This window comes from Bubalus kerabau, chromosome 3 (assembly GCF_029407905.1).
Source record: "Bubalus kerabau isolate K-KA32 ecotype Philippines breed swamp buffalo chromosome 3, PCC_UOA_SB_1v2, whole genome shotgun sequence".
In the NCBI taxonomy this organism is placed as follows: domain Eukaryota; kingdom Metazoa; phylum Chordata; class Mammalia; order Artiodactyla; family Bovidae; genus Bubalus; species Bubalus kerabau.
Window position 1 is genome coordinate 36,621,697 of NC_073626.1, and position 27,685 is coordinate 36,649,381.

The 27,685-nt window shown below is 54.7% G+C and overlaps 1 protein-coding gene and 2 pseudogenes across 6 annotated transcripts in view; all 3 read right to left on the reverse strand.

Moving 5' to 3' along the window:
• Window positions 1–2,575: 2,575 nt before the first annotated feature.
• LOC129647229 (60S ribosomal protein L10-like) lies at window positions 2,576–6,268 on the reverse strand (annotated as a pseudogene).
• Window positions 6,269–12,706: 6,438 nt separating this feature from the next.
• FOXP4 (forkhead box P4) overlaps window positions 12,707–27,685 on the reverse strand; it is a 53,034-nt gene continuing 38,055 nt past the window's right edge. Inside the window, exons 6-18 of one of the 6 annotated variants that reach the window (XM_055571436.1) lie at window positions 26,638–26,785; window positions 26,292–26,505; window positions 25,945–26,049; window positions 25,121–25,208; window positions 23,946–24,029; window positions 23,644–23,851; window positions 23,476–23,552; window positions 22,630–22,731; window positions 18,899–19,020; window positions 17,430–17,496; window positions 16,888–17,057; window positions 16,299–16,458; window positions 12,707–13,116 (exon numbers count right to left, since the gene is read on the reverse strand). In XM_055571436.1, coding sequence (XP_055427411.1) covers window positions 16,311–16,458; window positions 16,888–17,057; window positions 17,430–17,496; window positions 18,899–19,020; window positions 22,630–22,731; window positions 23,476–23,552; window positions 23,644–23,851; window positions 23,946–24,029; window positions 25,121–25,208; window positions 25,945–26,049; window positions 26,292–26,505; window positions 26,638–26,785 — 1,533 coding nt within the window. In that variant the 3' untranslated portion in view covers window positions 12,707–13,116; window positions 16,299–16,310. Of the gene's footprint in view, window positions 13,117–16,296; window positions 16,459–16,887; window positions 17,058–17,429; window positions 17,497–18,898; window positions 19,021–22,629; window positions 22,732–23,475; window positions 23,553–23,643; window positions 23,852–23,945; window positions 24,030–25,120; window positions 25,209–25,944; window positions 26,050–26,291; window positions 26,506–26,637; window positions 26,786–27,685 lie in introns of those variants that run through there. The other 5 variants (XM_055571440.1, XM_055571439.1, XM_055571437.1 and 2 more) reach the window with 5 other exon arrangements.
• On the reverse strand, window positions 14,168–16,254 carry LOC129645908 (uncharacterized; annotated as a pseudogene).

The following is a 27,685-nucleotide window of genomic DNA, read 5'->3' on the forward strand; positions in this document are numbered from 1 at the left end:
GTGGAGCATCACTGTCAGCCTCCGGTCCACCCTTCTCTACAGAAGTCATGGAGCTGAAAGCCAGATGCCTCAGACTTGCTGACAATAGGGATCTGGGTGGTGATTTCCACCTAACGTGGCTGTGCGTGCGTGCTAAGTCTCTTCTGTCGTGTCTGAGTCTGTGCGTGCCACCTTGTGGACTGCAGCCCGCCAGGCTCCTCTGTCCATGGGATTCTCCAGGCAAGAATGCTGGAGTGGGTTGCTGTGCTCTCCTCCAGGGGATCTTCCCCACCCAGGGATTGAACCTGTGTCTCTTACATCTACCTGCACTGGCAGGCGGGTTATTTACCACTACAGCCACCTGGGAATCCCAATGTGGATGCACTGGGTAGTATTTGGAAGCAGCAGTGAGTGCCCTTTGGGGCTGCTTTTGCTCACAGAAAACATGGAGGAGATGTGCCATTTTTCTGCTGCAGCCTCCCAGGGGCCATTCTGTAACTTGGCAGCAGCAGTAGCATCATGCTGATCCCTGGATGGCAAGCCATGAGGTATGATCTGGAACTCTGAATGTCAGTGGGACCCCTGGTGGGTTCCAGGCGGTCACCTCCCCTTCTGGGAGATGCTGCCGTTCTCCCAGCTTGGCCAGGCCACGGCATTCTGGTAGGAGCCACTTCTATCTCTGCCTGGGCGCTGTCTTCCCCCTTCTGTTGCCTTTCCTCCCTCTTTAAATCCTCTCCCCATGAGAGCTGCTCAGTTTTCAAACTGTCACTGATTCTGCAGATTCAAAAGCAGCCTCTGGGCTTGCAGGAGGATGGACAGAGAATCCAGAGGTTGACATTGTAGCCTGGGAACTGTCACTCACTCACCACCTGTGCCCTGGGGAACATCCCCTTTCTTCTGGGGGCTTCAGTTTTCTAACCTGTAAAAAGATCAGGTTGAAATGAAAGTTTCCTCCCAGCTTGAACCTACGATGATTCAGGCCACAAGCATGTGGTCTGCTGTCTGACAGGTACTGGGCTGGGTGCTGGTTTTTGTAAAGCTCGCCTTCTAGGAGACAGGCAGATGAATAAACATGGAATTAGACCAGAGAGGACTACGTGCTGCGCCGTGGTTGAGAAGATTGAGCTCTATCAGCCTTGTGAAGAAAGCAGCAGTGACCTGGCTCTCTGGCCCTCACTGCCACCCCCTCAGCCCATCCCCCACTACCCAGCTACAGGCACCGTCAATTCTTTTAGATCATTCCTTTGAGTGGAAGAGACTTTCACCACTATTTTTGGACTTATCAGTATTAGGTGCCAATTAAGTTCTCACTTAATTTTTTTTTAAGATTTTTTTTTCAATGTGGATCTTTAAGTTTTTATTGAATTTGTTACAATCTTGCTTCTGTTTTAGGTTTTAGCTTTTTGGCTGGGAGGCATGCGAGATCTTAGCTCCCTGACCAAGGATCGAACCCGCACCCCCTGCATTGGAAGGTGAAGTCTTAACCACTGGACTGCAGAGAAGTCCCTCAGTTCTCACTTTATAAGATGTAGATTAAATTTTCTTTTATCCACCCTCCCCGTTAGAACCTAGAACCCCAGCCTGTCTCCCCATTCTCCCAATATGGTTATATCATCCTCTTGGTTAGACAGAAACTCAATGTCTTCACTTTTTTTAATTAAATTTAATTTTTTTTGGCCACACCTCACAGCCTGTGGGATCTTAACTCCCTAATCGGGGGAATTGAACCTGGGCCCCCTGCAGCAGAAGCGCAGAGTCTTAACCACAGGGCTACCAGGGAAGTCCCATCAACGTCTTCATTTTTATGACTAATTGTTATTTATAGCTAAACCATGTAGTAGATTATTAATATTATTTCAACATTTGTTCTCTATGGAGTGAGCTGCCCTTTTTAAAATCTGCTTTGTTTTCCTTATCCATGTTAGAGATTCGGTCCCCAAATCTTTCCTGGTAGTGTAGATCTCATCTCAATAAGTCCAAGTTTTAGGCATCCTGTGCATTTCATCTTCTTGAAGAAATTGTTCCCAGAGCCCTTTCACTCCTGCAGGAGGATATACTGGCTCTCTATTTCAGGCACTGATCCTAATCTCTCTCTCCTGTTGATTTTCTGATGTCTTTGTCTTGTGTTTGCAGGAGGGAACACACCCTCCACCCTCCCACTGTAGAAATGGTCAATGGAAGTTGTAATTTGGGGAGAATTTGCATGTCTCAGCATGTTTTTGTTTTACACTTAATAGTTTAGCAGGGTATGGAATTTTAGGTTGGAAAAAAATCTTCCCTTAGAACTTTGAAGGCAATGCTCCCTCATATTCTATGACAGTTCTCTTAAACAACCAATGCTGTTTTGAGTTCTGATCGTTTCATGTGATTCAGTTTTCTTTCTAGAAGTTTGTGGCATCTTCTTTTTGTCACCAGTGTTCTGAAATTCTATGATGTTGTGCTTTGGTGAGGGCACATTTTCATATACTCTTTGGCCTATTCAGTTTGGAAACTCATGTCCATCAATTCTGGGAAATGCTCTAGAAGTAATTTTTTTTTTATAGGAAAGTAGGATTTATTGGTGGGTGTAAGTAAGCAGGGGACAGTGCCATGGCTCTCATGAGCACAAGGGCCACCATTTGTTCTGAGGGCCATGACTGGGGATATATTTGACCCCACACCCATCTGGGATGAACTGCTTTTCTGCCACCGTGTTTTCAAATTCATCTGCATTAAATAGTAAATCCCTGCTTCTTGGAGATGTAGATCTTCAGGTGTCCAGGAAACTTTCACTTGGCTCTGCAGAGGACCTCAGTCACATGCTTCCTGCTCTGCAGCTTAGTGAGGGTGGACATGGTGTCTTGTCCAGTGTGGACCCTGGCCACTGTGCCCTGGGGCTCTCCAAAGGCATCTTGCATACCTGTCTGGAGTCTATCACAGGACAACATCTTGTTGATATAGGTGACATAGAAGGGGTGGAGCTACATTTGGATGTGAAAACCATCTTTGCCACAGCTTTTCACCATGTACTTGTTGGCACAAATACGGGCAGCCTACAGGGCTTTAGAGGAGAACTGCTGATATTCATCCGATACCATGTGGCCACAGAGTAGGAACTCATCCACTTTTGCCTTCTTCTGCCCCACGTCAGTGATAATAGTCTTACCACCAGGGACATCTCGGCAGAAGCAGAAGGGAGATTTTGGGTATGGCTTGTTCTTACAATACTGGTAACACCAGGCAGGGCAGATTGTCTGTGGCCTGCTGAAGGGAAAGAGCTCTTGAAATAATTTTTAAGGGATTTTTCTCTTTTCTGTTTTTTTTCTTTGATTTTGTTTCTTTGTTTGCTAGAGTTTGGGAGGATATCTTTAACTTCCGGTCTTTCTGTTTAATTTTCATTCCTGTTATATTTTAAATCTCTGAGACCTTATTTTGTTTCCTGAATGTTCATTTTTATAGCATCTTATTCTGATCTCACGGTTGCAATATCATATTTCTCTGAGAATAAAGTTTTTTAAAAATTTCCTTCTGTCTGCACAACAGTATCCTCAAAATTGTTTTAATCTGTTTGTTTTGATCTCTGTTTTTCATATTAGATGCTTTCCTCATGTGTCTGTGAATCTTTGGGTTCCTGCTGAAGAATGGAACTCTAAAAGCTTTGCGACTATGGGCGGGCCTTTGCTGCCTCTACCCTTTAGAAACCCTTGAGGACTTCCTTGGTGGTAGAGTGGTTCAGCATTGCCTGCCAATGCAAGGGACATGGGTTCAACCCTGGTCTGAGAAGATCCCACATGCTGTGGGGCAACAAAGTCCATGGGCCACAACTACTAAGGCCCATGCGCCTAGAGCCTGTGCTCCACAACGAGAGAAGCCACCGCGATGGGAAGCCCATGCACTGCAACGAAGAGTAGCCCCTGCCTGCTGCAACTAGAGGAAAGTCCTCGAGTAGCAACGAAGACCCAGGGCAACCAGAACTAAATAGATAAATAAATACATTTTTAAGAATACTAAAAAAAAAATCTCTCTTGATGTCAGAGTCTCTCACCCAGTCCCCCTGTAGTGACCCTGCCTCTCTTACATCTGTGTTCCCCAGCCCAAAGACTCTCCATCTGACTCACTCTAGAGTATACATCTCCCATCACCTGCGATGGTACAGGGAGGGAAAGGAACGGACCTGCACAAAGTAAGGGAGGGGATTTGGAGAACTAACTGCTCCTTAAATTGACTTTTAATTTTTTTTTTTTTTTAAACAGGCTTTTTTATTTTTTAAAGATTTTTTTGATGGGGACCATTTTTAAAGTCATCATTGAATGTGTTACACTATTGCTTCTGTTTTATGGTTTTTGGCCTTTGGGCCAGGAAGTATGTGGGATCTTAGTTCCCTGACCAGAGACTGAACCCACACTCCCTGCTCTGGAAGGAGAAGTCTTAAACCACTGGACCGCCAGGGAAGTTCATAGGCTTAATTTCTTCTCAGAGAAGTTTTCAGTTCAGTTCAGTTGTTCAGTCGTGTCCAACTCTTTGCAACCCCAGCACACCAGGCCTCCCTGTCCATCACCAACTCCCAGAATCTACCCAAACTTGTGTCCATCTAGTCGGTGATGCCATCCAGCCATCTCATCCTCTGTCATCCCCTTCTCCTCCTGCCCCCAATCCCTCCCAGCATCAGAATCTTTTCCAATGAGTCAACTCTTCGCATGAGGTGGCCAAAGTACTGGAGTTTCAGCTTTAGCATCAATCCTTCCAATGAACACCCAGGACTGATCTCCCTTAGAATGCACTGGTTGGATCTCCTTACAGTCCAAGGGACTCTCAAGAGTCTTCTCCAACACCACAGTTCAAACCCATCAATTCTTTGGCACTCAGCTTTCTTCACAGTCCAACTCTCACATCCATACATGACCACTGGAAAAACCATAGCCTTGACTGGATGGACCTTTGTTGGCAAAGTAATGTCTCTGCTTTTTAATATGCTATCTAGGTTGGTCATAACTTTCCTTTCAGAGAAGTTTTAGGTTCACCAAAAAGTTGAGTGGAAAGTCCAGTGAGTTCCCGTACGCCCCCTGCTTTCCTGCCCACACATGCACAGCCTCCCTTACCATCAACATTCTCTCCCCAGGGGACATTTGTTACAGTGGATGAACCTACATGGACACACCATTGTCCCCAAAGTCCATAGTTTACATGAGTGTTCACCCTTGGTGTTGAACATTCTATGGGTTTGGACAAATGTGTAAAGGCACATACTCACCATATAGTTTCACATTATTTTCACTGCCCTAAAAATCCTGTGCCCCATCTATTCATTCCTCCCTCCTCCCAACCCCTGACAACCATTTCCGTTTTACCTTTTAAAATTCACCCTTATCCCTGCTTCTAAAAGTAACCAATGCCAATCTAGCCCGGAGCCCCGGGCCCTGAGTCGGGGAGTGGGGCTGCTTCTCAGCTGCGCTCATCTCTGGCAGGACTCAGCCTTCTCAGCCCATCCTCTCTCCAGCTTCCAAAACTTGTTGCTGTTGTCTCCTCCCTTGTTCTACTGGTTTCTATGAACCTACACCTTAAGAACAAGTCCCTCTGTGTAGTTAAGCAGGGCTTCAGGAGGAAAATGCATGAGCTCAACTTGCCACCTCTAATTAGAGGTGCTCCAGTTGAAATCTCTGTGGTCACCTCAAGTTCAACTTGATCCAGACCACTCCCCCATCCTCTTCTGCAAAATAAGGTTCTGATTCTCTGTGGGTCCTGATTTCTGCCAGTGGCTCCTGCTGCTCGGTTACCTACGGTTTGACACCACAGGGTCCTCTCTGCACCTTTGTGTCCTTTGCCTCCTGTTTGTGGGCACTCTCCCCTTCTCTCTTCCTCTGGAGTCCCTCCCGTTTCCCCTCCTCTGTTCGCAGCAAGATCCAGCCTCTCATATCCAGGTCTGAACAAACAGCCTGTTAGTGATCTTCGAGTATTTTCCCTTCACATCTAACTTACGAAATGTCTTCAAACAAACATACTTGCCATAGTCATGTCATTCATGGCCACAAAATATTTTGTCTAGAGCAAAAAGCCCCAGTTTCTGAGTAGGCAGGTGAGTTTCCACAATATGACTACTATATCTGCCTCTCCCAGCCTGCTTCTCCTGCTAAGACCATTGGGCCTGATCACAGCCAATCTGAACACACTGGTCCCCTCCGGACCCTGATCCCTCTGCCTGCACATCTCCCAAAACTCATTGTAAATGCTGCCTCTGACACCAAGCTCCCCGAGTTACCCCAGAAATTGCCCACACCCTCTTCTAGGTTCCCAACCTTGAATCAAAAGTCATGTTGCCATGTTTGGCTAACATATCTGTCCTTCTTTGGGGTTGTTTGAGGGGAGGGACTGGGTCTTATCCATCCTGTACATTAGGGGCTTAGCTCGGTATCTCGTATGCATTAAGTTCTCAATAAATGTTGAATGTGTGAGTGATTGACTTTATAGTTATATTTCATTATTTGTCTGTGTCTATTCTCTTCTATGCTGCTGCCTCCATTGTCACCATATTAATAATACTTTGATAGGAAGATGGTTTAAATAATTAAACTCCTTGAAAGTGTCATTAGAAGGACCTTCTTTGTACCAAAGATTGCTCACAGCAAAACAGAAAAGAGCATGTTCTTTTGCATGCTGCCTTAACTTGATTTATTATTTCACTCCTTTACGTATCTGTCTTTCTTCCCTAACTGTTCTGTCTGTCCCGCAAGGGCAGGGTCTGTGCTTAGCTATTCCTTCCAGCATTCCTCATGGCACTTGGCACCAGCCTGGGTAGAGAGCAGGGGCTCCGTAAAGATTTATAGATGGACTTACATGTGCTTGAAGGTGTGGGGAGGATCAGAGGGCTGGTCTGGGCTGACTGACTTTCTGGTGTGGAAGCAAAATCAGATAGCCAAGCTGGGCTTGGGTCAGGCCTGCGGGGAGGGTGATGGTGAGGACCAGCGTGGACTGTGGGAGAAGGCATCTGGGAACAGCCCATCACAGCCAAGTGTTCTTTGGGAAGCAGGGAGAAGAGCAGAATGAGGAAGAGGGTAGATGGAGGAGAGGAATGTGTGTGGACAGAATGGCGGTGGGGTGAGGGTGGCCAGCGCAGTGGGACAGGGACGAAGAGGGTGGGCAGGCCTCCAGGGTCAAGACCTCAGGGCGACGTCTTGGCTCCAGGGGCTGACCAGCCCCCTGCCCTACCTCCACTTCCCTACTTCTCTGTCACCTCCACTTCGGGTGTCAGAGCCAACTTCACCTTCACCCTCACTAGGCTGGGTCTCCCCTCCCTTGGATCAGCTTCACCAGGTCCAGGCCAGGGCCTCTGCTCCCAGATGGCATCCCGCCTCGCATCCCGCCTCCCTCCCTCCCCTTGGCCATTTGCAAGTTCCATGACTGTGTCCAGACTCCCCCTCCCAGAGTGGACCCCACCCCTCTTCCTGAGGGCATGGCAAGCCTGAGCCTTGGGGGAGATAACAAGGACGGGGGTGTGAGAGGTGCCTAGTCTGATGGACAAGGGTGGGTCCTCATGGGAGTATCACGCTGAATCTCTGCTGTCCTCTCCTATCCCCACTTAAACATGTATCAAAACCCACAATATCAGTACAGTCAAAAATACGGATAGTAAAACCTTTTCTTGACATTCCAAGGGTATTCCCTTCCCCTCCCCTGCTGGGGTCCTCACTTGCTCTCTCCCTTTGCTGAGAGAGTTTACACTCCTGCCTCCCTTTCTGCTGCATACATGACCTCCTTAATACAACTCCCTTCTCTCAGAGTAGATGCTATCCTAGGGCGCCAGGGGTTCCTGTTGCCAAGTCCATGGAGGGATGGTAGTGGTTGAGGAGGGGTGGTTCTTCCAGACTTTGCCCTCCCTGAGCACCTCAGCCCCGCCCTGCAGAACCCCTGCCTTGGCCTCAGGCTGCCTTCTCACTGGCTCTCTTCCCTGATTGCCTCCTCCATCTCTGCCTTCCTTCACAGCCATGTTTCTTGGCCCACAACCAGATGTGGGCCCAGATGTATCAGTATTTCAGCAAGGTTCATCTCTCCAGCCCCTCTGCCTAGGGCCAGCTTGCTTGTCCTGGCCCTCCCTGCAGGCCCAGCTGAACGACAGACCTCTTCCTTGGCCCTGTCTTGAGCCCAGAGGGGCTGAAGGAGTGAGATTTCTTCCTTTGGCCCAGGACCCAAACCTTGGAATCATTCTTCTTTTGTTTTTAAATGAAATATTCCAGCCACACAAAGGTATCAGGAATAATGGGATGAACCCCTGTGTTCCTACCAGCCAACTCAGGAATAAACATTATTGATATACTTGAAGCCCCTTGAGTACCCCTTCTCATGGCATCTTCCCTTCCCCAGAGAGGCAACCACCATTCTGAATTTGTATTTATCATTCCTACAAATTCTTTCAATGTTCATGACATGTATGTGTGTCTTACACATGCATGGCTTCAAAGCTCTGTGTAACCAGCAGCGCTCTGTGTATCTTTCTTCCATTTTCCCCCTCAGATGTACCCTGCTTATGACAAGTTGCACTGTGGACTCTTTTTCTCCACAGTCTAATATTCCACTGTGAAAATGTGCCAGACTTGACCTCCTCACTCTCCCATAAATAGGCATTTCAGATACACCAGCTGAGGTCATTTTGGACCTTTCTTCTCTCATGCAGCTACCTGGTCTCAGCTTTTATTCTGTTCAAAAAGCTTCCTGATATCCTTTCCCAAAGCAACCTCCCTTTATAGGACTCCATTACCTGTCACCCAGATAGCCCCAGTAGCCACCTAACTGGCCCCCACAGACCCAGCTTAGCCTACTCACCCCACGGCTACTTTTTCCCCACAGCTATCAGTTGGGCAGCCTCTGCTCTAAACCCTCTCCTGGCTGCTGCCTCCCACCCCCGGCTGGGACCCCCAGCTGGCCCTTGGACTCTCTACAACCTGACTCCCTCATTTCCCGTATCAGCTCCCACCACTGCAGCCGGAGCTCTAAACATTCTAACCCTCCCCAATCCTGCCTTCTCTCAGCTATTGCTCCACTTACCAAGCTCTCCTGCTGAGTCTTAGCTTCCCTTCGAGGCTCCTCTACTACCACATCTTCTCTGAGAAGCCTGCTCTGAACACCTCTGGAGGCCACAGCCCAGGGTGATGGAACCAGATTTAGCCCCTGCCAAGCTCAGCTGGTGGCTCAGACGGTAAAGCGTCTGCCTGCAATGCGGGAGACCCGGGTTCAACCCCTGGGTTGGGAAGATCCTCTGGAGAAGGAAATGGCAGCCCACTCCAGTATTCTTGCCTGGAAAATTCCATGGACTGAGGAGCATGGTAGGCTACAGTGCATGGGGTTGCAAAGAGCCTGACACGACTGAGCGACTTCACTTTCACTAAGCTCACTTAAGGCTATAGTCCATGGGGTCACAGAGAGTTGGACACGACTTGGTGACTGAACAATGATCACTATAAAGCTCACCTGAAGAATCAGACTGTCCCCTCTGATGCAAACTCAGTGACATGGGTCACAACTCTGAAGCTCATCAGCAGTACCAGCAGCATTGCTGCTGATGGGGTATCAGCCAGTATGGGCCCCGTGTGCAGGCTTCATGAGTGTTCCCCTCGATCTGAGGAGTCAGGGATTCTTTTTTCTCTTTAAATATTTGGAGACAGGGATGTGGATCATTTTTTAAGTTTTCATTGAATTTGTTACAATATTGCTTCTGTTTTTGGTTTTTTTGGCCATGAGGCATGTGGGATTTTAGCTCCCTGAGTAGGGATTGAACCCATACCCCTGGATTAGAAGATGAAGTTTTAACCACTGGACCACCAGGAAGTCCCAGAGTCAGGAATTCTTATCATCACTTTATAGATAAGGAGACGGCTCCGAAAGTCACTTGCCTGAGGCCCAGCCTGTGCCAGAGGATATAAATATCGCTCAGCAGTGACAGTGGTGGGCGGGGCTTCTGTCAGCCCACTGTCTTCCTCACACCTGCCACTCCACACAGACCTTTGTTTTCTGCCACATGAACCTTCCTGAAGCTCCATCTAGGCCCCTCTACAAGTCGAGAATGTTTTTTTTCTCTCCCTGCTCCCTGTCAGTTTTCCCTTCCCAGCTGTGGCCTCTCTTCCAGGAAGTCCTTCAGGAGCACAGGGGGCCCCTGAGCCCCACGGTAATTGGCAGCTAAGATTACATTTCATTAACAGCTAGTATGTGCTGTGGACCTAATGTGCACCTAATACGCATGACACATTTTTATATGTGTATCATTAATCTTTTCAACAAGCCAGTGATGATCACCCTATCCCAATTTACAGATGAGGAAACCAAAGCCCAGAGAGGTCAAGAAGTTTTCCCAAGACCACAGAGCCAGCAAGTAGCAGAGGCAGGATCTGGACCCCTGCAGGGCCTGAGTTTTCTCCCCTGCAGTCCTTGGCACTGATTGCCGTCAGTTTCCCAGCCAGAGAATCAGCTGAGAGCTGAGTCCGGGGCTTCTCTGCTGTCCACCCACCTGTTACCACGCTTGGCTGCTCTTGACCCCAGGCAGCGGCCGATGGAGACAGTCTGAGTTCCAGTCTGAGAGCAGGAGGGGCCCTGACCCTTAGCAGGGGTGAAAGGCTTCTTCTACACAGGACCAGGAACTCCAGCATGCCCACCCCACCCTGTACCACTCCTGTTAATTCAACCCATCTTTCAAAGGTCGCCAATGCCCCCTTCCCAGCCCCTCTTGGGTAGGACAGAGGGCCTTTCAGCCTTGGCTGCCGCCATGACCACTTTCTTGGGAGGGGTTGTTTTTCTAAACTTCTGAACCTGAGGTGGAGGCAGACTGCAGGTGTGCGGGCGACCCGGGCCTGTGTGATGGGACGTCACAGTCGCCGCCGTGTGGTTTGTGTCCTTGCCCGGGGTGGCCACAGGATAATTGCAGGCTTTCAACATGGAAGGGACCTCTTGGTGTAAATGTAGCTGATTAGCATCATGTGTGTGCCCATGTGTCTGTGCACGTGCTCAGGTGTGTGCCTGTGTGTGTGTGCAGTCCTTGTGAATCCTCTCCACCCCTCTCCCCTGCCCAGCGGCCTCTCTGCCCTCACTGCTCAGACTCTATTCCAGCAGAAGCTGCCCCCGCCCACTACCTCCTCCTCCCTGTGTGATTATTTTTATAGGGCGTTTCAGCCTTCTTTCTCAGGCTCCTTCAGAAGTCCTTCGGTGACATTTCAAGCCTCAACTTACCTGATTCTGCCTAGAGCACTCTGAAGCCAGGGCCTGATTCCTAGCTCTAAGGTACTCTGCACTTCAGTTTCCCCTTTTGGAGTCTCCAAGGAGAAGGGGGGAGGAAGCCACAGTGAACAGTGTCACAAGAAAGCTGAGACTAAGCCACCAACCTGCTCTCTTCTCTTCCCCCAGATTCAACCAGATTCCTCCTTCTTTTAATGCTTCACCTGTTAGTCTCTGATTCCCTAAGTCTCAGTTTCCTCATCTGTGAAATGGGGATAATAATAGTATCTAACTCAGAGTTAGGTGGCATCACTCACTCAATGGATGAGTTTGAGCAACCTCTGGAGATAGTGGAGGATAGGGAAGCCTGGAGTGCTGCAGTCCATGGGGTCTCAAAGAATCAGACACGATTTAGCGACTGAACAACGAACAGCAGAGTTGTGTAGACAAAATATAAGGCTTCTATAACAGGATGTGGTGTGTGCTAAGAGCTCATTAAATGTTAGTAATTACCATTACCATTAAAAATCTTTACTGAGCCCTTTACGGTGCCGTGTACTAGGCTCCAGAGGCGTCTTCTCTCCAGATCACTCTCATCTCTCTTACTTCTTCCGTTTTTGTTCAAGGTGCTTCACAGGTCAAAGTTGGATGGGTCTGCTGCTGCTAAGTCGCTTCAGTCGTGTCCGACTCTGTGCGACCCCATAGACGGCGGCCCACCAGGCTCCGCCGTCCTGGGATTCTCCAGGCAAGAACACTGGAGTGGGTTGCCATTCCTTCTCCAATACATGAAAGTGAAAAGTGAAGTGAAGTTGCTCAGTAAGTGTCCGACTCTTCGTGACCCCATGGACCGCCGCCTACCAGGCTCCTCCTTCCATGGGATTTTCCAGGCAAGAGTACTGGAGTGGGTTGCCATGGATGGGTCTAGAAGCCCCCCAAACAGCAGGAGGAACACTTTTCTGCCCTGGGCTAGAGACCGCTCTCTGGGACGTGGGGTCACAGGGCTGTAGTTCTCACAGGAGGTTGAGCACTCCCTCCCACATTCCACCTCCCCTCCTTCCCTGGAGGGCAAGTTTGCCCAAAGAGGAGCAGCAGCTCAGCTTTGTCTAAAGCGCCCTCTGCTGGCCACTGGCAAAGGCCTTGGTCGAGGGTGGCGAGTAGGGGGAAAGGAGCCTCCTGAGTGTGAGGGGAAGGGAATGTCTGCCCAGTGCAGAGTCCACAGAGTCACCAGTGTGTGCTCAGTCGTGTCCGATTCTGCGACCACAGACTGCCGCCCACCAGGCTCCTCTGTGCATGGAACTGTCCAGGCAAGAATACTGGAGCAGGTTGCCATTTCCCACTCCAAGGGATCTTCCCAACCCAGGGACCAAACCGGTGTCTCCTGCATTGGCAGGCGGATTCTTTACCCCTGGGCCACCTGGGAAGCCACTGTGTTACCTTCTCACCCTCAAAATGTCTGGCTTGGAGTATCCCCCCCCCCCCCGCCTTTTTTTTTTTTTGGTTGCCAGTCTGAGAACAGCTTCTAACACAGTAAATGCAGAAATATTCAGACCTGGACAAACAGCCAGCCAGAGCTAACAACCTGCTCCCGATAACAGTAGGGAGAGAAGCTAGACAGCATGCAGAACTTCCTGACAGCAAAACAAGACTGGGGGTGAGGTGGGGGAGGGGGTTCTTATTTAGGAGGTAATGAAATCCCGTGGACAGAGGAACCAGCCTCTTGGGCTATGGTCCATGCGGTGGCAAAAAGTTGGATACAACAGCATCTGAACACCAAATGATGGAGGGGGCACTGCCCCACGTGGGATATGTCAGAACAGTAAGGACATTAATGATTGAGTCTAACTCAGAAGACGGAGGTCCACAGCAGCCTCCTGTTTCTTGCATTTTAAGACCTTCTTCTCTGCCAACACCTGGGATAGGTCTCACCCCACGTCCAAATGTACTGATCAGACATTTGCCATATCCCTGGGGGAAGGAATAAAAAAGACTAGTTTGAAGCAGGAGAAACTGAAGTTGGACCACTGGAAGGGCTGTCCTGACACTGAGGCTAGGTGTCTTGTCCCTTTAGAATCTCCCATGTGGGAAGAATGCTCCTAGGGCCAACCAGGGAACAAACCTTCTCCTGTGGGTGGAGTTGGGAGCTGGCAGCTTACACCTCTGGATTCTCTAGAAGGCTGGCGGGTTCCACGGGAAAGCAGGGGGAAAGGGAAGCGGCCACAGTGAAATTGAGGGTAACTGCTTTGCTGCATTGTCGAGAATGCCCATTTCCACATAGATTACTTGCAGCCAGTCCTACTGTGCAGAACCCTGGCGGCCTCCATGGAGGGTGATGGGGGCAGATTACAATTTGAGCAGTGCTACTTCATAGCGCCCGGTGGGCAAGTGGGCAGAGCTCCCCTGGCCTGGCCCCTCCTGAGATGCCCTCTCTAGGCAGGGACAGGGGATTCACCCCGGCAGAGGATTAGGGCAGGGGAAGGAGGCGGGGTAGATGGGGCTGGACAGAAAGTGGGGGAGGACACAGATGATGGTTGAAAGGAGGAAAGGCCTGAGACAAGAAGTCAGTGGAGACTCAACCTCCAGATCCTGCCAGCTCTTTCCCCCGCTACTTCCCTCAAGCTTGGCTTTTGGAAAGTTCCAGCATTTTGATGCTTTGTGGGGTTACTGATGCCGGGTCTTTCTCAACACCTTCCCTCCTCTCTCCACACTTCCCCCAAGTGCACATACTCCTTCCCGGGCTCTGCTGTGAAGTGCCCATGGTGCTGGAAGGGAGCTGGGGTCTGAGGTGGGGAGGGCTCCCCTACTGCAGATGGGTAGTAGGTGGGGAGTCAGGATTTGGTGTGGGCCAGTGTGGTGGTGCCCCCTACCCTGCTCTGCCCTTAACAGCCTGAACCTCTTCCTTCCCTCCCCCAGCTGTCCAGGGTCCCTTTCCATGGGCTGCAATAACCCCTTTTTTGACCCAAGTCTATACTGTGCGCTTACACCACACAGTGGAGGACAAGCATCTCAATGCCACTCCCTCCCCTACACACACCTATCCAGGTAGCCTCCACCCATGGGTGATGGGTCCAGAGGGCTTCCTGGGCATGTGCTTCTGCAGCAAGAACCCTCTGGATCCCAGGAGGAAATCTACTGCCCAGCGAAAACGTCCAGGCAGGAAAACTTGGATTTCAAACCCATGAAGGAACCAGGCCCAGTAGTTGTGACTTTGGGAGAAAACATAATGATGGAGACCTGGTTTCAGAGAAAATTCCCCAGATGAAAAGGGAGCCAGGTGGAGCGGAGAGGAGCTGGAACAAAGCTGTGAAGGATCATGGAGGCGGAGACGCTGGTGCTGGGGCTCGGTCCACTTCCGCACTTGCAGCAAGTGCCCCTCCAGGAGCCCCTGCTGCCCAGAGCGTCCTCCCCTCCCTTGCTGACACACGCAGGGCCCGGTGAAGAGAGGACGTTTAATATTTCTGTGCTGGTCAAACAGAACACAGGTGGGGAGTACATAGGGGAGGGGGCGGAGGGCCCCCTGCCTCTTGGGAAGGGTGGCTTGTGAAGGGGTGTATGTGGGGGTTTTTTGGGAAATAGTCCAAGGAGTCTTCTCAGCAAAGGGGCCTGGCCTGGGGTGTTGTGTAAGCATCAAACACCCAGTCCTTGGCCTTAAGTTGGGGTCCCCCATAGGGGGTCTGTGGAGAGTCTCACTTTTTTTCCCAGCTCCTTCGCTGGAATCCACACTCCCAGTGTGATGCGGAACTTGGTCCTGGAGAGGGGGGTTGGGAGAGCCCCCAGGAAGCAGCCCAGGGTTGGGAGGAGGGCTCCCCGTGCCCATGGCCCAAGGGGACAAGAACCCTGCAGGGGGAGCTGAGGGCGGCAATCTCCTTCCCTCTGCTGGACTGGAGCAGAGGGGAGGTGCGCAGGGCCGCCAGCTTCTACTGAGTCCCAGGGTCCTCGGGGCGGGGGTGGAGAGAGGGGGTCTTGGCCACCAACAGACACTGTAAACTTTGGTTTAAAACAATAACTTAAATTGGGGAGGGCTTCCAGCCTGGGGCTGGGGTGGGCATGAGGAGCAGGGGATGTGGGAGGCGACAAAGGAAAAAGCCAACAAAAAGTTTTGGTTTTTGCTTCCGGCATAAGAAAGGTCTTTGGTCATCCGTGTAACTGAGGGGTGCAGGGTGGGGGGTGGGTGAGGGAAGACTGCAATGGGGGACCTGAAGGCTGGGGTGGGAGTGACCGGTTGGGTCACAGCAGCCACCATATTCATCCCGCCCGCCTGCCCACCCGCTTTCAGCCTGGCCTTTTCCTGGGACGGAGGCATATGCTTTCCTGCAGCCCTGGCAACACCTAGGCCCGACTCCAGCCTCAAAGGTAGCTCGGCTCCACCTCCATGAGTCCACCGGGCACAGGCCTCTTCCTGTGCTTCCTGGCGTGAGGGGCAGCAGCCACAAACAGGGATGGAGGCCTGCTTCAGCCTGGAGCCGGGCGCCCTGCTTCCACGGACCCCGCCCCCAATCCGGGTTCTCTCCCCCCCACCCCGGAACTTGTCCACCCTGCCGCCTCCCCCCTACTAGTTGTGGCTTCCTAACAGGCAGAGCTGAGGGGGCTGGTTTCTCCTGGGGCTGCTCTGAGATTTAGCTGCTCTGACCCAGGCCAGGGCAGCCGAAGGAGTTGGGATGGAGTTAGTTATTTCTTCACAGTACGGACAAGATGGTGGAAGGGAGCATAGATGGAGGAGGTGAGGGCCTCTGGCCAGACCACACAGCCAGAGCCAGGGGTGCAGTGCCCTGGGTTTGAGGGTGGCTTAGCCCCGCCTGCGGGTCTCCAAGGCGCTGAGCGGCCCTGTAGGGGCGAGCTGGTGGGGGAGGAGGGCCCTGATGCTGCTGGTGGTTGGGGGCAAGGGGCGTGAAATTCAGATGTTTGGAGGGGGGATCTGAGGAGGGGTCTGGGCCCTCCGTGTCCTCTGCCGGTCCCAGACCAGGGATTCTGTGTCCCCTCGGGGTGGGGAGCGGACCGTCCCTGCCCCCGAGTGTCGTAGGTCAGTCAGGTCACCTTGGGAGTTGCTGGCCCAGCCCCCTCATCTGAGTCCCGGAAGTGCCTTGAGGTTGGGCGGGGTGGGGCGTGGGGGTAAGTGGGGCCTGTTCCAGAGGGCGGGGTCTCACCCCTACCCCTGGAGGCCCTTAGGACAGTTCTTCTCCCGGCAGCTCCTCCTCCAGGTCCCTGTCTTCTGGAGGCCCCGCGGTGCTGGGGTTGGGGGGCCCCAGAGGGGGCCCGGGCCGCCTGTCCTCCTCGGCCTCAGCCGGCTCCTCCTTCACCTGTACCTGGTGGCTGTGATGGGAGGGGTGATGTGGACACCCGGGGGCCTTCCCCTGCCCGCTCCCACCCCAAACGCATCCGGAATCTGGGGGCCCGGGGGGTGTCTCCCCAGGAGCCCCTCATTTCTGAGCGACTGAGGGCTGACATCAGTCTGGTCTCCCCCAGGGCTCTCTTCAAAGGAAAGGAGGTGTCGGGATGGACAGAGACGGTCCTTGGTTGAGAAGGAGAGAGGAAGGGAGATGAGAAAGGATGGAGGAGGGAAGGAAATAAAAATAAAGGATGGGGGTGGGGAGTCATGAGGAGAGCGTGGGGCCACCGGTCATGAGGAAAGCTGGACCAGAGGCGACAAGATGGGGATCCCAGCTGCAGAGGAACAAGATCACACCTTCCCAAGGTTTGGGGGAGCACTGGGGTGGGCTGGGGTCCGCGCCGCAGCCTCACCTGTACTGGGGTGGTGAGAGGCGAGGCGGGCTGCTGCTGCCGTTGCTAGGCAGCGGCTCCACGGGGGCACCCGCGTCGTCGTGGCCGAGGGGCAGGAGGCTGCTGGTGGAGCCAGGGTTCAGCATGCCGGGGCTGTTGAGGAGGGGAAAGCTGCTCTCGGCCAGGGCAGCCTGGAGGGTACAGAAGTGGAGGCCCGTCAGTGGGCTCCACCTGGTCAGGTGATGTCCCTTCCCCAGCCCTTGGGGGCCTCCTGTGCCGTGTCTGCGCCCTGGCAGATCTCCGGTGCTCCTACCTCTGACCCTGACCTGCCTCTCAGCTTTGCGGAGAACCCGGGCTTGACTTATTACCCTCCAGGGAGACAGAGGACCCCCCCAACACACGGACAAGCCAGGGCAGGAGACTCCGTTGCCTATCTATGCCAACCTCCCTGCCCTGTGCCCCATGTCTCTGCCAGAGAGGGTGGGGGAGGCTCTCTTCTGAGGCCGGCGAGCTGGAGGGAAGGTGACGGGGCTGGAGGGCACTGGTGGGGACCAGTCCACTACCTGGTAGCTGGCGTTAAGTGCTCCGTAACTGAGGCCCGAGATCATGTTCTTCACCAAGGTAGGGCTCCTGGAGGAGAGAGAAGGCATGTCTGCTTCTTTCATTGGCTTACTCCTCACTCAGGCCTTGACCCTAACTGAGGGCCTGCTCTGTGCCAGGGGAGGTCCCGTTCACTATCCTGGAGGTTCTAGTCGGCCGTGCCCATCTTGTTCAGCCCTCCTGCTGACCTGAAGCAGCAGGAACCAAGAGCCGCCTTCACAGGAGAGCTGCCCGGGCTCCTAGGGACCCTGGAACACGCCCAGAGCCTCCGAGCTGATGAGTGGGACAGAGATTCTTCCCCATCTGTCTCCATGCCAGGCAGCCCAGTAGCTTTTCTCCTCCGTTTAGATTTCCTGCTGTCCGACAAGGTCTGAGTGATAGCCTCCACAGTCCCCTTTCTGTAAAATCCACTTTCCTGCCATCCTGAATTTGGGGACATCTAGTATGCTGTGTGCTCAGCCTGTCCCCACATGCTCTACACCACAGGCTTTTCTATACAAAAAAGTGCTCCAAGAGTTGGGTCAGGAAAAGCAATGGCTTAAGGCCATCCTTCCACAGTGACTACCCCCAGTTTAGAGAGTGTCTCAGAGAGGTTAAGAAACTGGCCCAGTGTCACAGAGCTGGGGAGAAATAGAGGTATAATTAGAGCCTAGGTCTTCTGATTCCAGGGTGAAAAAGATTCTGATTCCAGGGACATAAAGATTTCAAGTGTTGGGACTGGCACGTGAGGGCACTCAGAAGGGGTGTGGTTCATTTTTGAATCCCAACCCTGCCCCAGCCCCCACTGCCGCCTGAAGGTAAAGAGGCTCTTGTCTGGGAGAAGGAATCTTTGAGGGGTACAGGCACCCACAGATATATATCTAACTTGCTTCACATCTCTCTGCCTCCCCATAGGCCTCTGGCCCAAGAAGCACAGGCAGGCCCATGTGAGATGTCTGGGGTGGAAGGTGGCGGTGCTGCAAGGGAAGCTGAAAGAGGAGGCTCTGACTCTCTCCCAGGCTCCTCAGTCTCCACTCAGAGCGCTACGTGGGAGAGGTCAGAGACCCAGCTCTGCCAGGGATCTGCTGGGCGACTGCCTTTCAGCCCCTTGCCCTCTCTGGGCCTCCTCTCCCTGTAAAAAATGAAGAAGTGGGGCCCAGGGATCTCACAGGTTTGGCTCATCTTGTGACAAGAGTGGCTCTGGGGATGGCAGCCCCTTTGTCAATGGCCACGCTGGTTGCCACCTGCCCACGCCCTGATCCCCGGTTCCTCTCAGCTCCTCCCTCGGTCAGAAGCAGAAGACTGAAATGTCCTCTCCCTGAATCACCTGTCACTTCCAGACTCCGGGCTCTCCTGGGCCCCTGTGGCCTCATTTCTCCCTGCCCTCCCCCAAGGCAGGAAGGCTCTGGTGCGTGGAGGCGCCCTGGGGAGGTATGGGGGGTGGCCCACGCACCCCGTCATCTTTGGCGGTCTTCGTTTCTGGTACTCCCGCTCGTCCACAGTCCACACGGCACCCTTGACGTTCTCCACGCGCACGAAGCACTTGTGCAGGCTGAGGTTGTGTCGCACTGCATTCTGGGGGTACAGGGACAGGAAGCAGATGCTCAGAGGGGGCCCCTCCTCCATGCGGGGGAGCACAGGCAGGAGGGTTCTCAGGTCCCACCTTCCCCGGCCCAGTGACAAGCGGCAGCGGATGGGCAGGAGGAGACGACGCGGCCGGAGCGGAGGGAAGGCCCCTTTCCGCCCGTGGAGCCGGGGGTCCCCAGTACCCCTCGCCGCCGCCGGCCCGCTGTATTGTCTGCTCCCCGCCACATTTTAGAAAACTCTGTCTACCAGGTGACTGACACCTCGTTAGCAATAACCCATTTTCCCACCATCATCAAGCAGACGCATGCAGTCGTTGGGGCTTCTGAAGAACACAAGATCCCATTCAGGCCCTGGCCCCTCAGTGAGCCTGGGACATCGTAGCTCAGGCACACACACAGTCTCCATTAAGCCTCAAAAGTCTTAGGAATAACTCAGGAAGCCTTGCTGCAACTTCCTCTATCCCCCTGGAGCATGGGAGCCTTGACTCTGGGCTGTGGCTTAGACTGTTATTGTTTAGCCACTCAGTTGTGTGACCCCATGGACTGTTGCCTGCCAGGCTCCTCTGGTTCATGGGATTTTCCAGTCAAGAATACTGGAGTGGGTTGCCATTTCCTTCTCCAGAGGATCTTCCCCAGAGATCGAACATGTGTTCTCCTGCATTGGCAGGTGGATTCTTTACCACTAGGGCACCAGAGAAGCCCTCTGGCTCAGAACACATAGCTTATTGAGAGCACGAGGTATACAGTAGGGGCCTACTGCTGCTTGTTAACATAAGGAAGCTGGGAGAAAGGAGCCTCTGAGTTTAGTGGCTGTACAGCAGGAAAAGGAGGGAAAAGGAGGGAAAAGAAGAAAAGTCACCTTGGCGGTCCCACCTCCTCCCAGCAGGATAACTTCAGGAATTGAGGTCATTTGGTTTGTAGGACACTTGGGTGGGGGCAGGGTGCTTGGCCCAAATCGCCCCCTGGGAGCCTGGGCTAGGGGTCTAATCCATCCCCCACCACCCGCCACATCCCTCACTCCTGTCCCCCGCTCTCCTCTTTCAGCTTCATACCCCCAGCCGTCCCTGCCCCTGTTACCTGTCCCCCCCAGCCTCCCCCCACCTCATCTCCATACTTGTCTCCTCTTTACATTTCTAAACGGGGAAGAAAGCAGGCTGGGCGGGCAGCCCGTGCCCCTGGAGATCCCCTCTCCCTCTCTCCCTTCCAACTCTTGCCACTTGCAACTGGCCCGATTTCATTACCAATTTTAATTTGCCTCTAATTAAATCCTGTGTATTTTTCCAACTCGCTTGCTAATCCACGAGGGAGGCGGGCGGCTGGAGTGGAATCTCTTGGAGCGATAATTACAAAGGGCCTAATCACGCCGGGGCTCCTGCCTCGGAATAAATTTGCCCGCATTACGGGGCTCCGATCCTCCGCTTTGCAAATGAGAATGACCCCAATTTCCGAGGATGGCCTCACCGGGGCTTTTTTCCCTCATTTCGAAGCCTGATTCGTGATGAGAGACTAATTCGTTACGCTGAAACATTAACGGCAATTTAAGGGGTCTGGCGGGGGCTGCGTAAACAAAAGGACCGGCCCACAACATGGGCCCTGGGAGGGGACGGACACAGGGGGAGGGCCGGCAAGGACCGTCAGCTTGGCAGATGGCCGCTCTGTCCCCGGATGAACGGCAGCTGGCCTGGCCCACACCGGCTCCCGACCCTTCTGCCCTGGTCTGAGGCGGACAGCATCCCAGGCTGGGGGGCCCAAGGAAGGAAAGGAGGAGGGAGGAGAGGAAGCTGAAATAGTTGAGAAGAGGAGGGACCTCAAGGAGCAGGCAAACCGGTGGAAAGGAAACAGATGAGTCGGGTGTGTACGCAGGGTGCATTTCCCAAGTGACATGAGTGGCAGCTTGGCAGCAAAAATCCTGAAAGTCAGAGTAGACCACAAGCTGAGATGGTTTCTGCTGTGCCACAGGAGGGCACAGGTGCTGCACTACACGTGGCAGAAGCACCAGCAGAGCACAGCTCAATGGGACTCACTCACTGAGTGGGCTTCTTGCTGGACCTAAACGAGGCGAGGGGAGGTAGGGGTGAAGACCTCCACGGAGGGAGACACACTGCTGAGACGACAAAGGCTGGGCCACCAGTCAAAGGTGGTTGGTATGAAGGCCCAGGGGGTTGAGCTATGGGAGGGGTGGCTTCCTGATGGTCATCGAGGGGTTTAAGGAGTCACCTAAACCAGCTCCTCCTGACCTCAAGAGGGACTGTAGAGGTAATATAGTTCAGAGAGGACAGGAAAGGAGGATAGGTGGGTAAGAGGCACTTGGCCCTCAAGGAGGAGGCTGTCTTTAGCAGTGAGGCTCCACACTGATTCCCCTAAAGGTAGAGGATTAATATAGTAAAGCAAATGTTACAATAACAACTGTAATGATCCCGACATTTGTATAGGACTCTGTCCTTTATGAAACCTGGTATCCAAACCGGCTTGCAGGTTGGAGACTGAACCAGGTGGCCCCCAGAAGGCCCTGCTGGCTCAGAGAGAGGGCAGGGCTGTGGTTGGCAGGAAATGACATCACTCACAGCCAATCAGAGCAGCTGTCCCAGCCTCGCTGCATCTTTGGCAAGCGTTGGGAATTGGGCATGGAGATACAGAAGGTCACGAAGCAGTCTCTCCTGCTGAACTTAGCACTCTCAAGGAAGAGAAGGCTGGGCTCTGTACAGACCCTACCTGTCCTGATCACTGGTGGGGAGGGGGTCCCTGTGACACTTGTGGAAGCCTGGTGGGCCAGGGGAGGTAGGCTGCTTAACTGTAGCTTCTGCTCTGGCCAGCAGAGGGACTCAAGAGCCAGGGATCCGATTCAGGTCCTGCGACACTGGGCCCTGGTATCCATCCTTTCCCACAGGGCGCGGACACTTCCTTCTTTCCCCTCAGCCGCTCCCACCCTGCTGCACAGAATGTAATACTTTCACCTGTCAGACAGACAGACAGATGCACGCACACCCCCCCATGCTGGCTCTAGAAAAATAAACAGCTTAGTGTCCCAGCTCACATTTCTGCACCCCATTTTTCTAGGGTCCCTCCCTTGCCTTTTTCTGGTCCCCCAGGAAAACTCTACAGCTGAAGGTGTTAAAATGACTAATTGAATGAAGACAATTATCTCCCTGCCACTGATGGCGGAGCTGGGGAGAGTATGAGTGTCTGTGTTTGTGCCCCACAGAACAGTCCAGGATTTCAGTCTACACACACGTCCAGGCCTGCAGTCACCCATCCCCCCACCCCCCATACCCATTCTAGGCTTCAGAGTGTGCACTCTGGCAAGGAATCTGGACCTTCAAGGTCTCCTGTGAATGGGACCCAGGCCTCCCTACCAGGTTCGGGCACTACTGACTCCTGGAGGCCCTACTTCACGGGGCTGGGGTCTTTGGGGCCAAGGGGGGGCCCTCTAGAGAAGTGGAGGTGGGGGGAGGGGCCCGGGGCCCAGCCTGGGGCCTGCTGAGTCATTTGTATAGAACTGCCTCTCCAAAGGGCCTGTTAGCCAGCTTTGGTTTCAAAGGGATGTGGCGATGTCCAAGGTTGCCCAGGGCCCTGGTGAGGAGGAAGGGGCATGCCTTACCTTCCAGGTGGCCGTATTCCTGCGGAAATAGGCGAACATCCTGGTGAACCAGTTATAGATCTCGTTCAAGGTCAGCTGCCTGTCGGGGGTTTCCAGGATGGCCTGTGGACAAGGAAGAAGTACAGGGACCCTCAGTCTGGGCCTCCAAGGGTCACAGACCTGTGTGCTCTCCCTAGCTCTCCTCTAGGGCCCTTAACTCATCTGAGGGCAGAAGAGACCCATGGAGGAAGCGCATGGACAAGCCTGGGGGCGCTCTCTGGTCCCCTGAGAGGGGCAGGCTGGTTGCAGCCCAACCAGAGGCTAAAGGGGACACAAGTCTCAAGGGCCATGCACTTGTTGGAGGAGCGGGTGAATTTCTGCTGGAGAGAACATGGCTCAAACAGCCCCTGCCCTCAACTGGGAAGGAAAGCAGCATTCTTGAAAGTAGAGCAGGCCATTTGGAATTTATCCTGGTTTTGGCAAAGGGCACCCCAAGCATGAGATGGAGAGAGTGTGTGTATGAGAGAGACAGAGAAAAGGAGACAGCTGAGTGACCCTAAGTCTACTAAAAAGTAGTCTCACAGGAGTAGCCTGTATGTGGAAAAGAGAGAATGGATGACACGGTGGGTATAAGCAGCAAAAAACAGCGAGTGTGCTCTCAGAGACAGGTCCACCTGACCAGCAGGCTGGGATCAGCCGAGGTCCCATGGGCGAGGCCATTGGCTGAGGAGGAAAACGCGGGTGCGAGCGGGACTCCCGTGATGCTCTCTGCTCCCAGGATCCCCTGGGGGCCGGGACCCTGAGGGAGGTGCGCAGCCAGCGTGCCGCCCTCCACCCACTCCCTGTGCCTCCCCACGGCTGGCTCACCTGGCGGATCAGGGAGGCGTAGGTGAAGGGCGGCCGGACGTCGGCGTTCTTGTAGAACTCATGGTTCTGGGCCAGCTCTGGGGGGGAGACAGGCAGGGCATGAGGAGGTAACCGGAAGCGGGGGCTCCGGCTGTGGCGGAAGACGCGCCTCCCCACGGCGGCCCTTACCTGAGGAGATGGGAGAGCAGAACTTGTCGCTGCTCCTCCGCCGGGCGGGGCCCCCGCTGTGCAGGGACGCGGAGCCCAGGCCGGGGGGCCTCAGCGGGGTGACGGGGGCGGCGGCCGAGGTGGGGGGGTGCGCGAGGCCGTCTGGGAACGAGTCGGCTGCGGAGACGGTCACCTTGGAGAATGAGGAGGAGCCGGGGACTGGGTTCAGCTGTGAGCAACGGGGCAGGGTACTGAGCCGGGGGCCCCCAGTGAGGGGCGGGGGGCGTGCGGTTGAGAGCCGCAGGGAGGGGAGAGTCACTCACTGGCTGGCTGAAGGGCTTGGGTTCCGAGGGCCGCATGTGCAGATGGGTCATCATGGCCTGCAGCCGCTCGCTCTCCTTGGCGAGCTGTGGAGAGGCGGGCGGTGAGCGGGGGCCTGTGCTAGGGGCAGCCGGGCCCTCTTCCCCCTTCCACATCCCAAACCCCATCCCCAGCACCTCTCATCCCTGCCCCCTGGTGTCTCCCTCTGTCTCCTGCTCCGTGAAACCCTCCCCACTTATCCTGACTGTGTCCCCGGCCTGGAGCCCAGCACAGCCGCTGCCCGTCAGTGCCCACTTCTCCCCAACAGCACACGCCTTTTCTCCCCGTCAAGGGCAGAGGCCGTGGCTGAAGTTCAGCGGCACTTGTGTGTGAGAGTGCCCTCACACACTGAATGGGGATACAGGAATGGACAGATGATTCATTCACCCCTATTCATAAATTCAACGGATCTTTCACAACCACCCTCTCATGCCAAGGTGCTCTGCTGGGTACTGGAAGGCAGTGGGTAAACACTGGTTGGCTGCCTCAGGGACTGTCCCGAGTAGCCTCCGAAGTATTCCAGGCTGTAGAGCGTGGACTCTGGAGCCAGACTGCTCTGGTTCTAATCCCAGCTCTGCTACCCACTGGCTGAGTGACCAGAGGCTGCACCTCTGTGTGCCTCTCTTTATGTCTGTAAAGTGGGCACAGCATCTTCCCAGGTGGCGCACTGGTAAAGAATCTGCCTGCCAACGCAGCAAACGCGAAGGAACACAGGTTCGATCCCTGAGTTGGGAAGATGCCCTGGAGTAGGAAATGGCTACCCACTCCAGTATTCTTGCCTGGAAAATTCCATGGGCCAGGACTCTGGTGGCCTACAGTCCATGGGGTTGCAGAGAGTCGGTCACGACTGCGCACACACAAAGTGGGCATAATAATAGTACCCACCATATAAGGTCATTCAGAGGATCCCTTGAGTCACCTAGGTGTTTAGCATAGCACAAACAGGTGTTCAATATGTTAGCCATTCCTGTTTATTTTTGTTGTTTTTATTAGTATGCGTCTCTTTGGGACCTCCCAGCAGAGTGGCCCCCAACCCTGGCTCCCCCCTCAGAATCCAGCTGTGTTCACAGACCTTGAGAGCCTAAGATGACCCTTCCAGGAGCCCCCCGCGCCCTGCCCCCACAGCCTGGGGCCACACCTGGATCTCCAGCTGCTGCACCACCTGCATCTGCACACGGCACTGGGCCGTGCTCCGGTCGTCCAGGGCGTGTTCTGTGTTGAGGTGTCTTCCGGTGGGGAGGAGGGGGCGGACAAGAGAAAGTTGGCCCTGGTCGCCCTGCCGTCACCACCCTCCCCTCCCCTCCTCTAATCCCGCCCACAGCCTGGAGAGCAGACAGACCATGACATACAAAGAAGGGAGCCAGACAAAAAAAAAAAAAAACAGGGCCACGGAGGAAGCCGCCTTCTCGTCAGCCTCCTTTGATGTCTTTGCTAAAATCCCAGCTACAGAGAGATCTAATTGCAAATGAACTAATTAAGTAAACCTCTGACGAAGCGTGAAAACAATTTGTTTGACCCTGATGCTGCAAGGGTCTGGGAGACAGCGGAGTTAATCAGTCAGTGACAGAGCCTGGCACGGCTGTGGCAGCTGGCCGCCTGCTGCCAGCCGCCTGTCCGCCAGGCCCGGAGGCCGTCTCTAGGCCCTCACTCTTGGGGCTGGGCCTGGGGGAAGCTGGGGAGGGCGGTAGGAGAAGGTCTCTCTTCCTCCTCACACCCCCACCCTACTGGGCTTCAGCTGCCTGGCAACTGGGGACTGGGGACAGGGGACAGGGCGGGGAGGCTGCTGGACCAGGAACACAGATTGTGGCGGGGCGGGGGGCAGGGTGGCGGGTAGGAGCGATGAGGGAGTTGATGGTGCAGAGAAGGAATGAGGGCCCCCCCACCCCGGGGTGAGGACACAGGACACTTGGGCAAGTTGGGTGGCGGGCTAGGGGGACAAAGGAGAGGGGTGGTGACACCTACTTGATAAACTGGCCCAGGTCTTCACACAGGGTCTCACAGCCTGGCCACTTGCACTCTCCGTGTCCGTACAGGGGGTGGGAGCCAGGCGTCTCCTCGTGGGAGGAACTGCAAGAACAGGAGGGTGATGGGGGTCAGGGACCCTGAACACCCCAGCAGCCTGGGTCCTGCACAGCCCCAGCTTCCCTATGGATGAGGTTTCAGTCCCTAATACAGGTTCCCCAGAGGCTGAGCACAGTTTTGTGTGCCCCGGGAGAAGTAAACCCCCAGCCCCCACTATGGCAGCCCTCGGGGTCAAGGCCAGCCCCCAGGCAGGTGTGCAGTGCCTCCTCCCAGCCCGAGAACCATACCTGTCTCTCCGAGGTGTGAGCACAGTGGGCTGTCCGTTGGGCAGGGTGTGGTGGGAGAGGGGGGGTGAGACTTTGGGGGGGGCGGCGAACGAGGTAGCGGTGGTGGCCGTGCCGGTGAGGTCCAGCCCCTCCTGCTTGACGCTGTCCTCGGCGGGCTGCCCGGGGGCACCCTCGCCCTTCCACAGCTGAGGCAGGTCCGTGGGGCACACAGCTGCTGCAGGGCAGAGAGGGGAGGCTGGTGGGGCCCCAGGAACACAGGCGGCCCCTTCCTGCAGCTGGCTCCTGGGAGCCCTTGGGGGCAAGCGAGGGCGGTGGGGCTGGGGCTGGGTGGGGGCTGGGCACTCACCTTGCGGGAGGGTCTGCAGGGGCCCCGAGGCTTGGCTGGGCTGCAGGCTGACCAGCCCCTGTCTCTGCAGGTTGAGCAGGTGCTGCTGCTGCAACTGTTGCATCTGCAGGAGCTGCTGCTGGAAGGCCAGCTGCTTGTTCCCCAGGGCCTGGTGGGGGGCCCGCGGGGGCGGGCAGAGAGGGGTCCCCTCAGCCTCGGGCGTGCCATCTGGCCCCCATCCCGCAGCCACCCCCTCCCAGGGCCTGTCGGCCCCCGGAGCTGTCGTGGTGGCGTCCGCTGCTGCAGCCTCCCTGCTCCCGGCCCAGCTTCCATAGGGCTGCATGCCGCCTCGCGGTAAACACGCCTGCACGCACGCACGCAGGCGCGCAAACACACACACACAGCCAGACCCAGAAACGCAGCACGATGCCCTCCCTGCTCCCGCCTCCCTCCTTCCGCGGCTTCAGCTCCCGCACCACAGCTGTGCTCGCCTTAGGGGGGCAGGGGGCTCTCATCACAATGATGGATGAGCCTGTCAGACTCGGGGGGCCACTCCTGCTTGGCGGGCACCCTTCCCACATGCCCGGGGTGCCCCCCTTCTGCTCTGAGGAGGGGGCCTTCTCCCCTCCAGCTCCTCTCCTCTCTTGCTTCTTAGATACAGAGAATCCAGGAGTCTGAGGGGCCTTTAACAGATCGGCATCGACAGGTCACCAGACAGGGGAACAGACATCGCTGCTGCCCAGGTGCCCGGCGCCCGCCCGCACTTGCTCGTTCTGCTCTTGCTGGCTCTCTCTTCCCTGCCCCTGATCTCCCTACCAGCGCCCCTGCCCCCCGATTCAGTACTTCACGCAAACATTGGCGAGTCAGTCTGTCAGTAAGTCTTTTCTAAAGCCCCAGAAACCAAGCAAGTCCTGCATGCTTAGGAGGCAGGGATGGCTGGGCCCACCCGCCCTGGAGGTGGGAGGATGAGGTGGGGTGGCTTCTCAGTAAACCCTCTCTAGAGACAATGCAGAGAATGTAACAAACACAACACCTCCGACGGGGAGGCTGAGGCTGGGAGGGAATGACT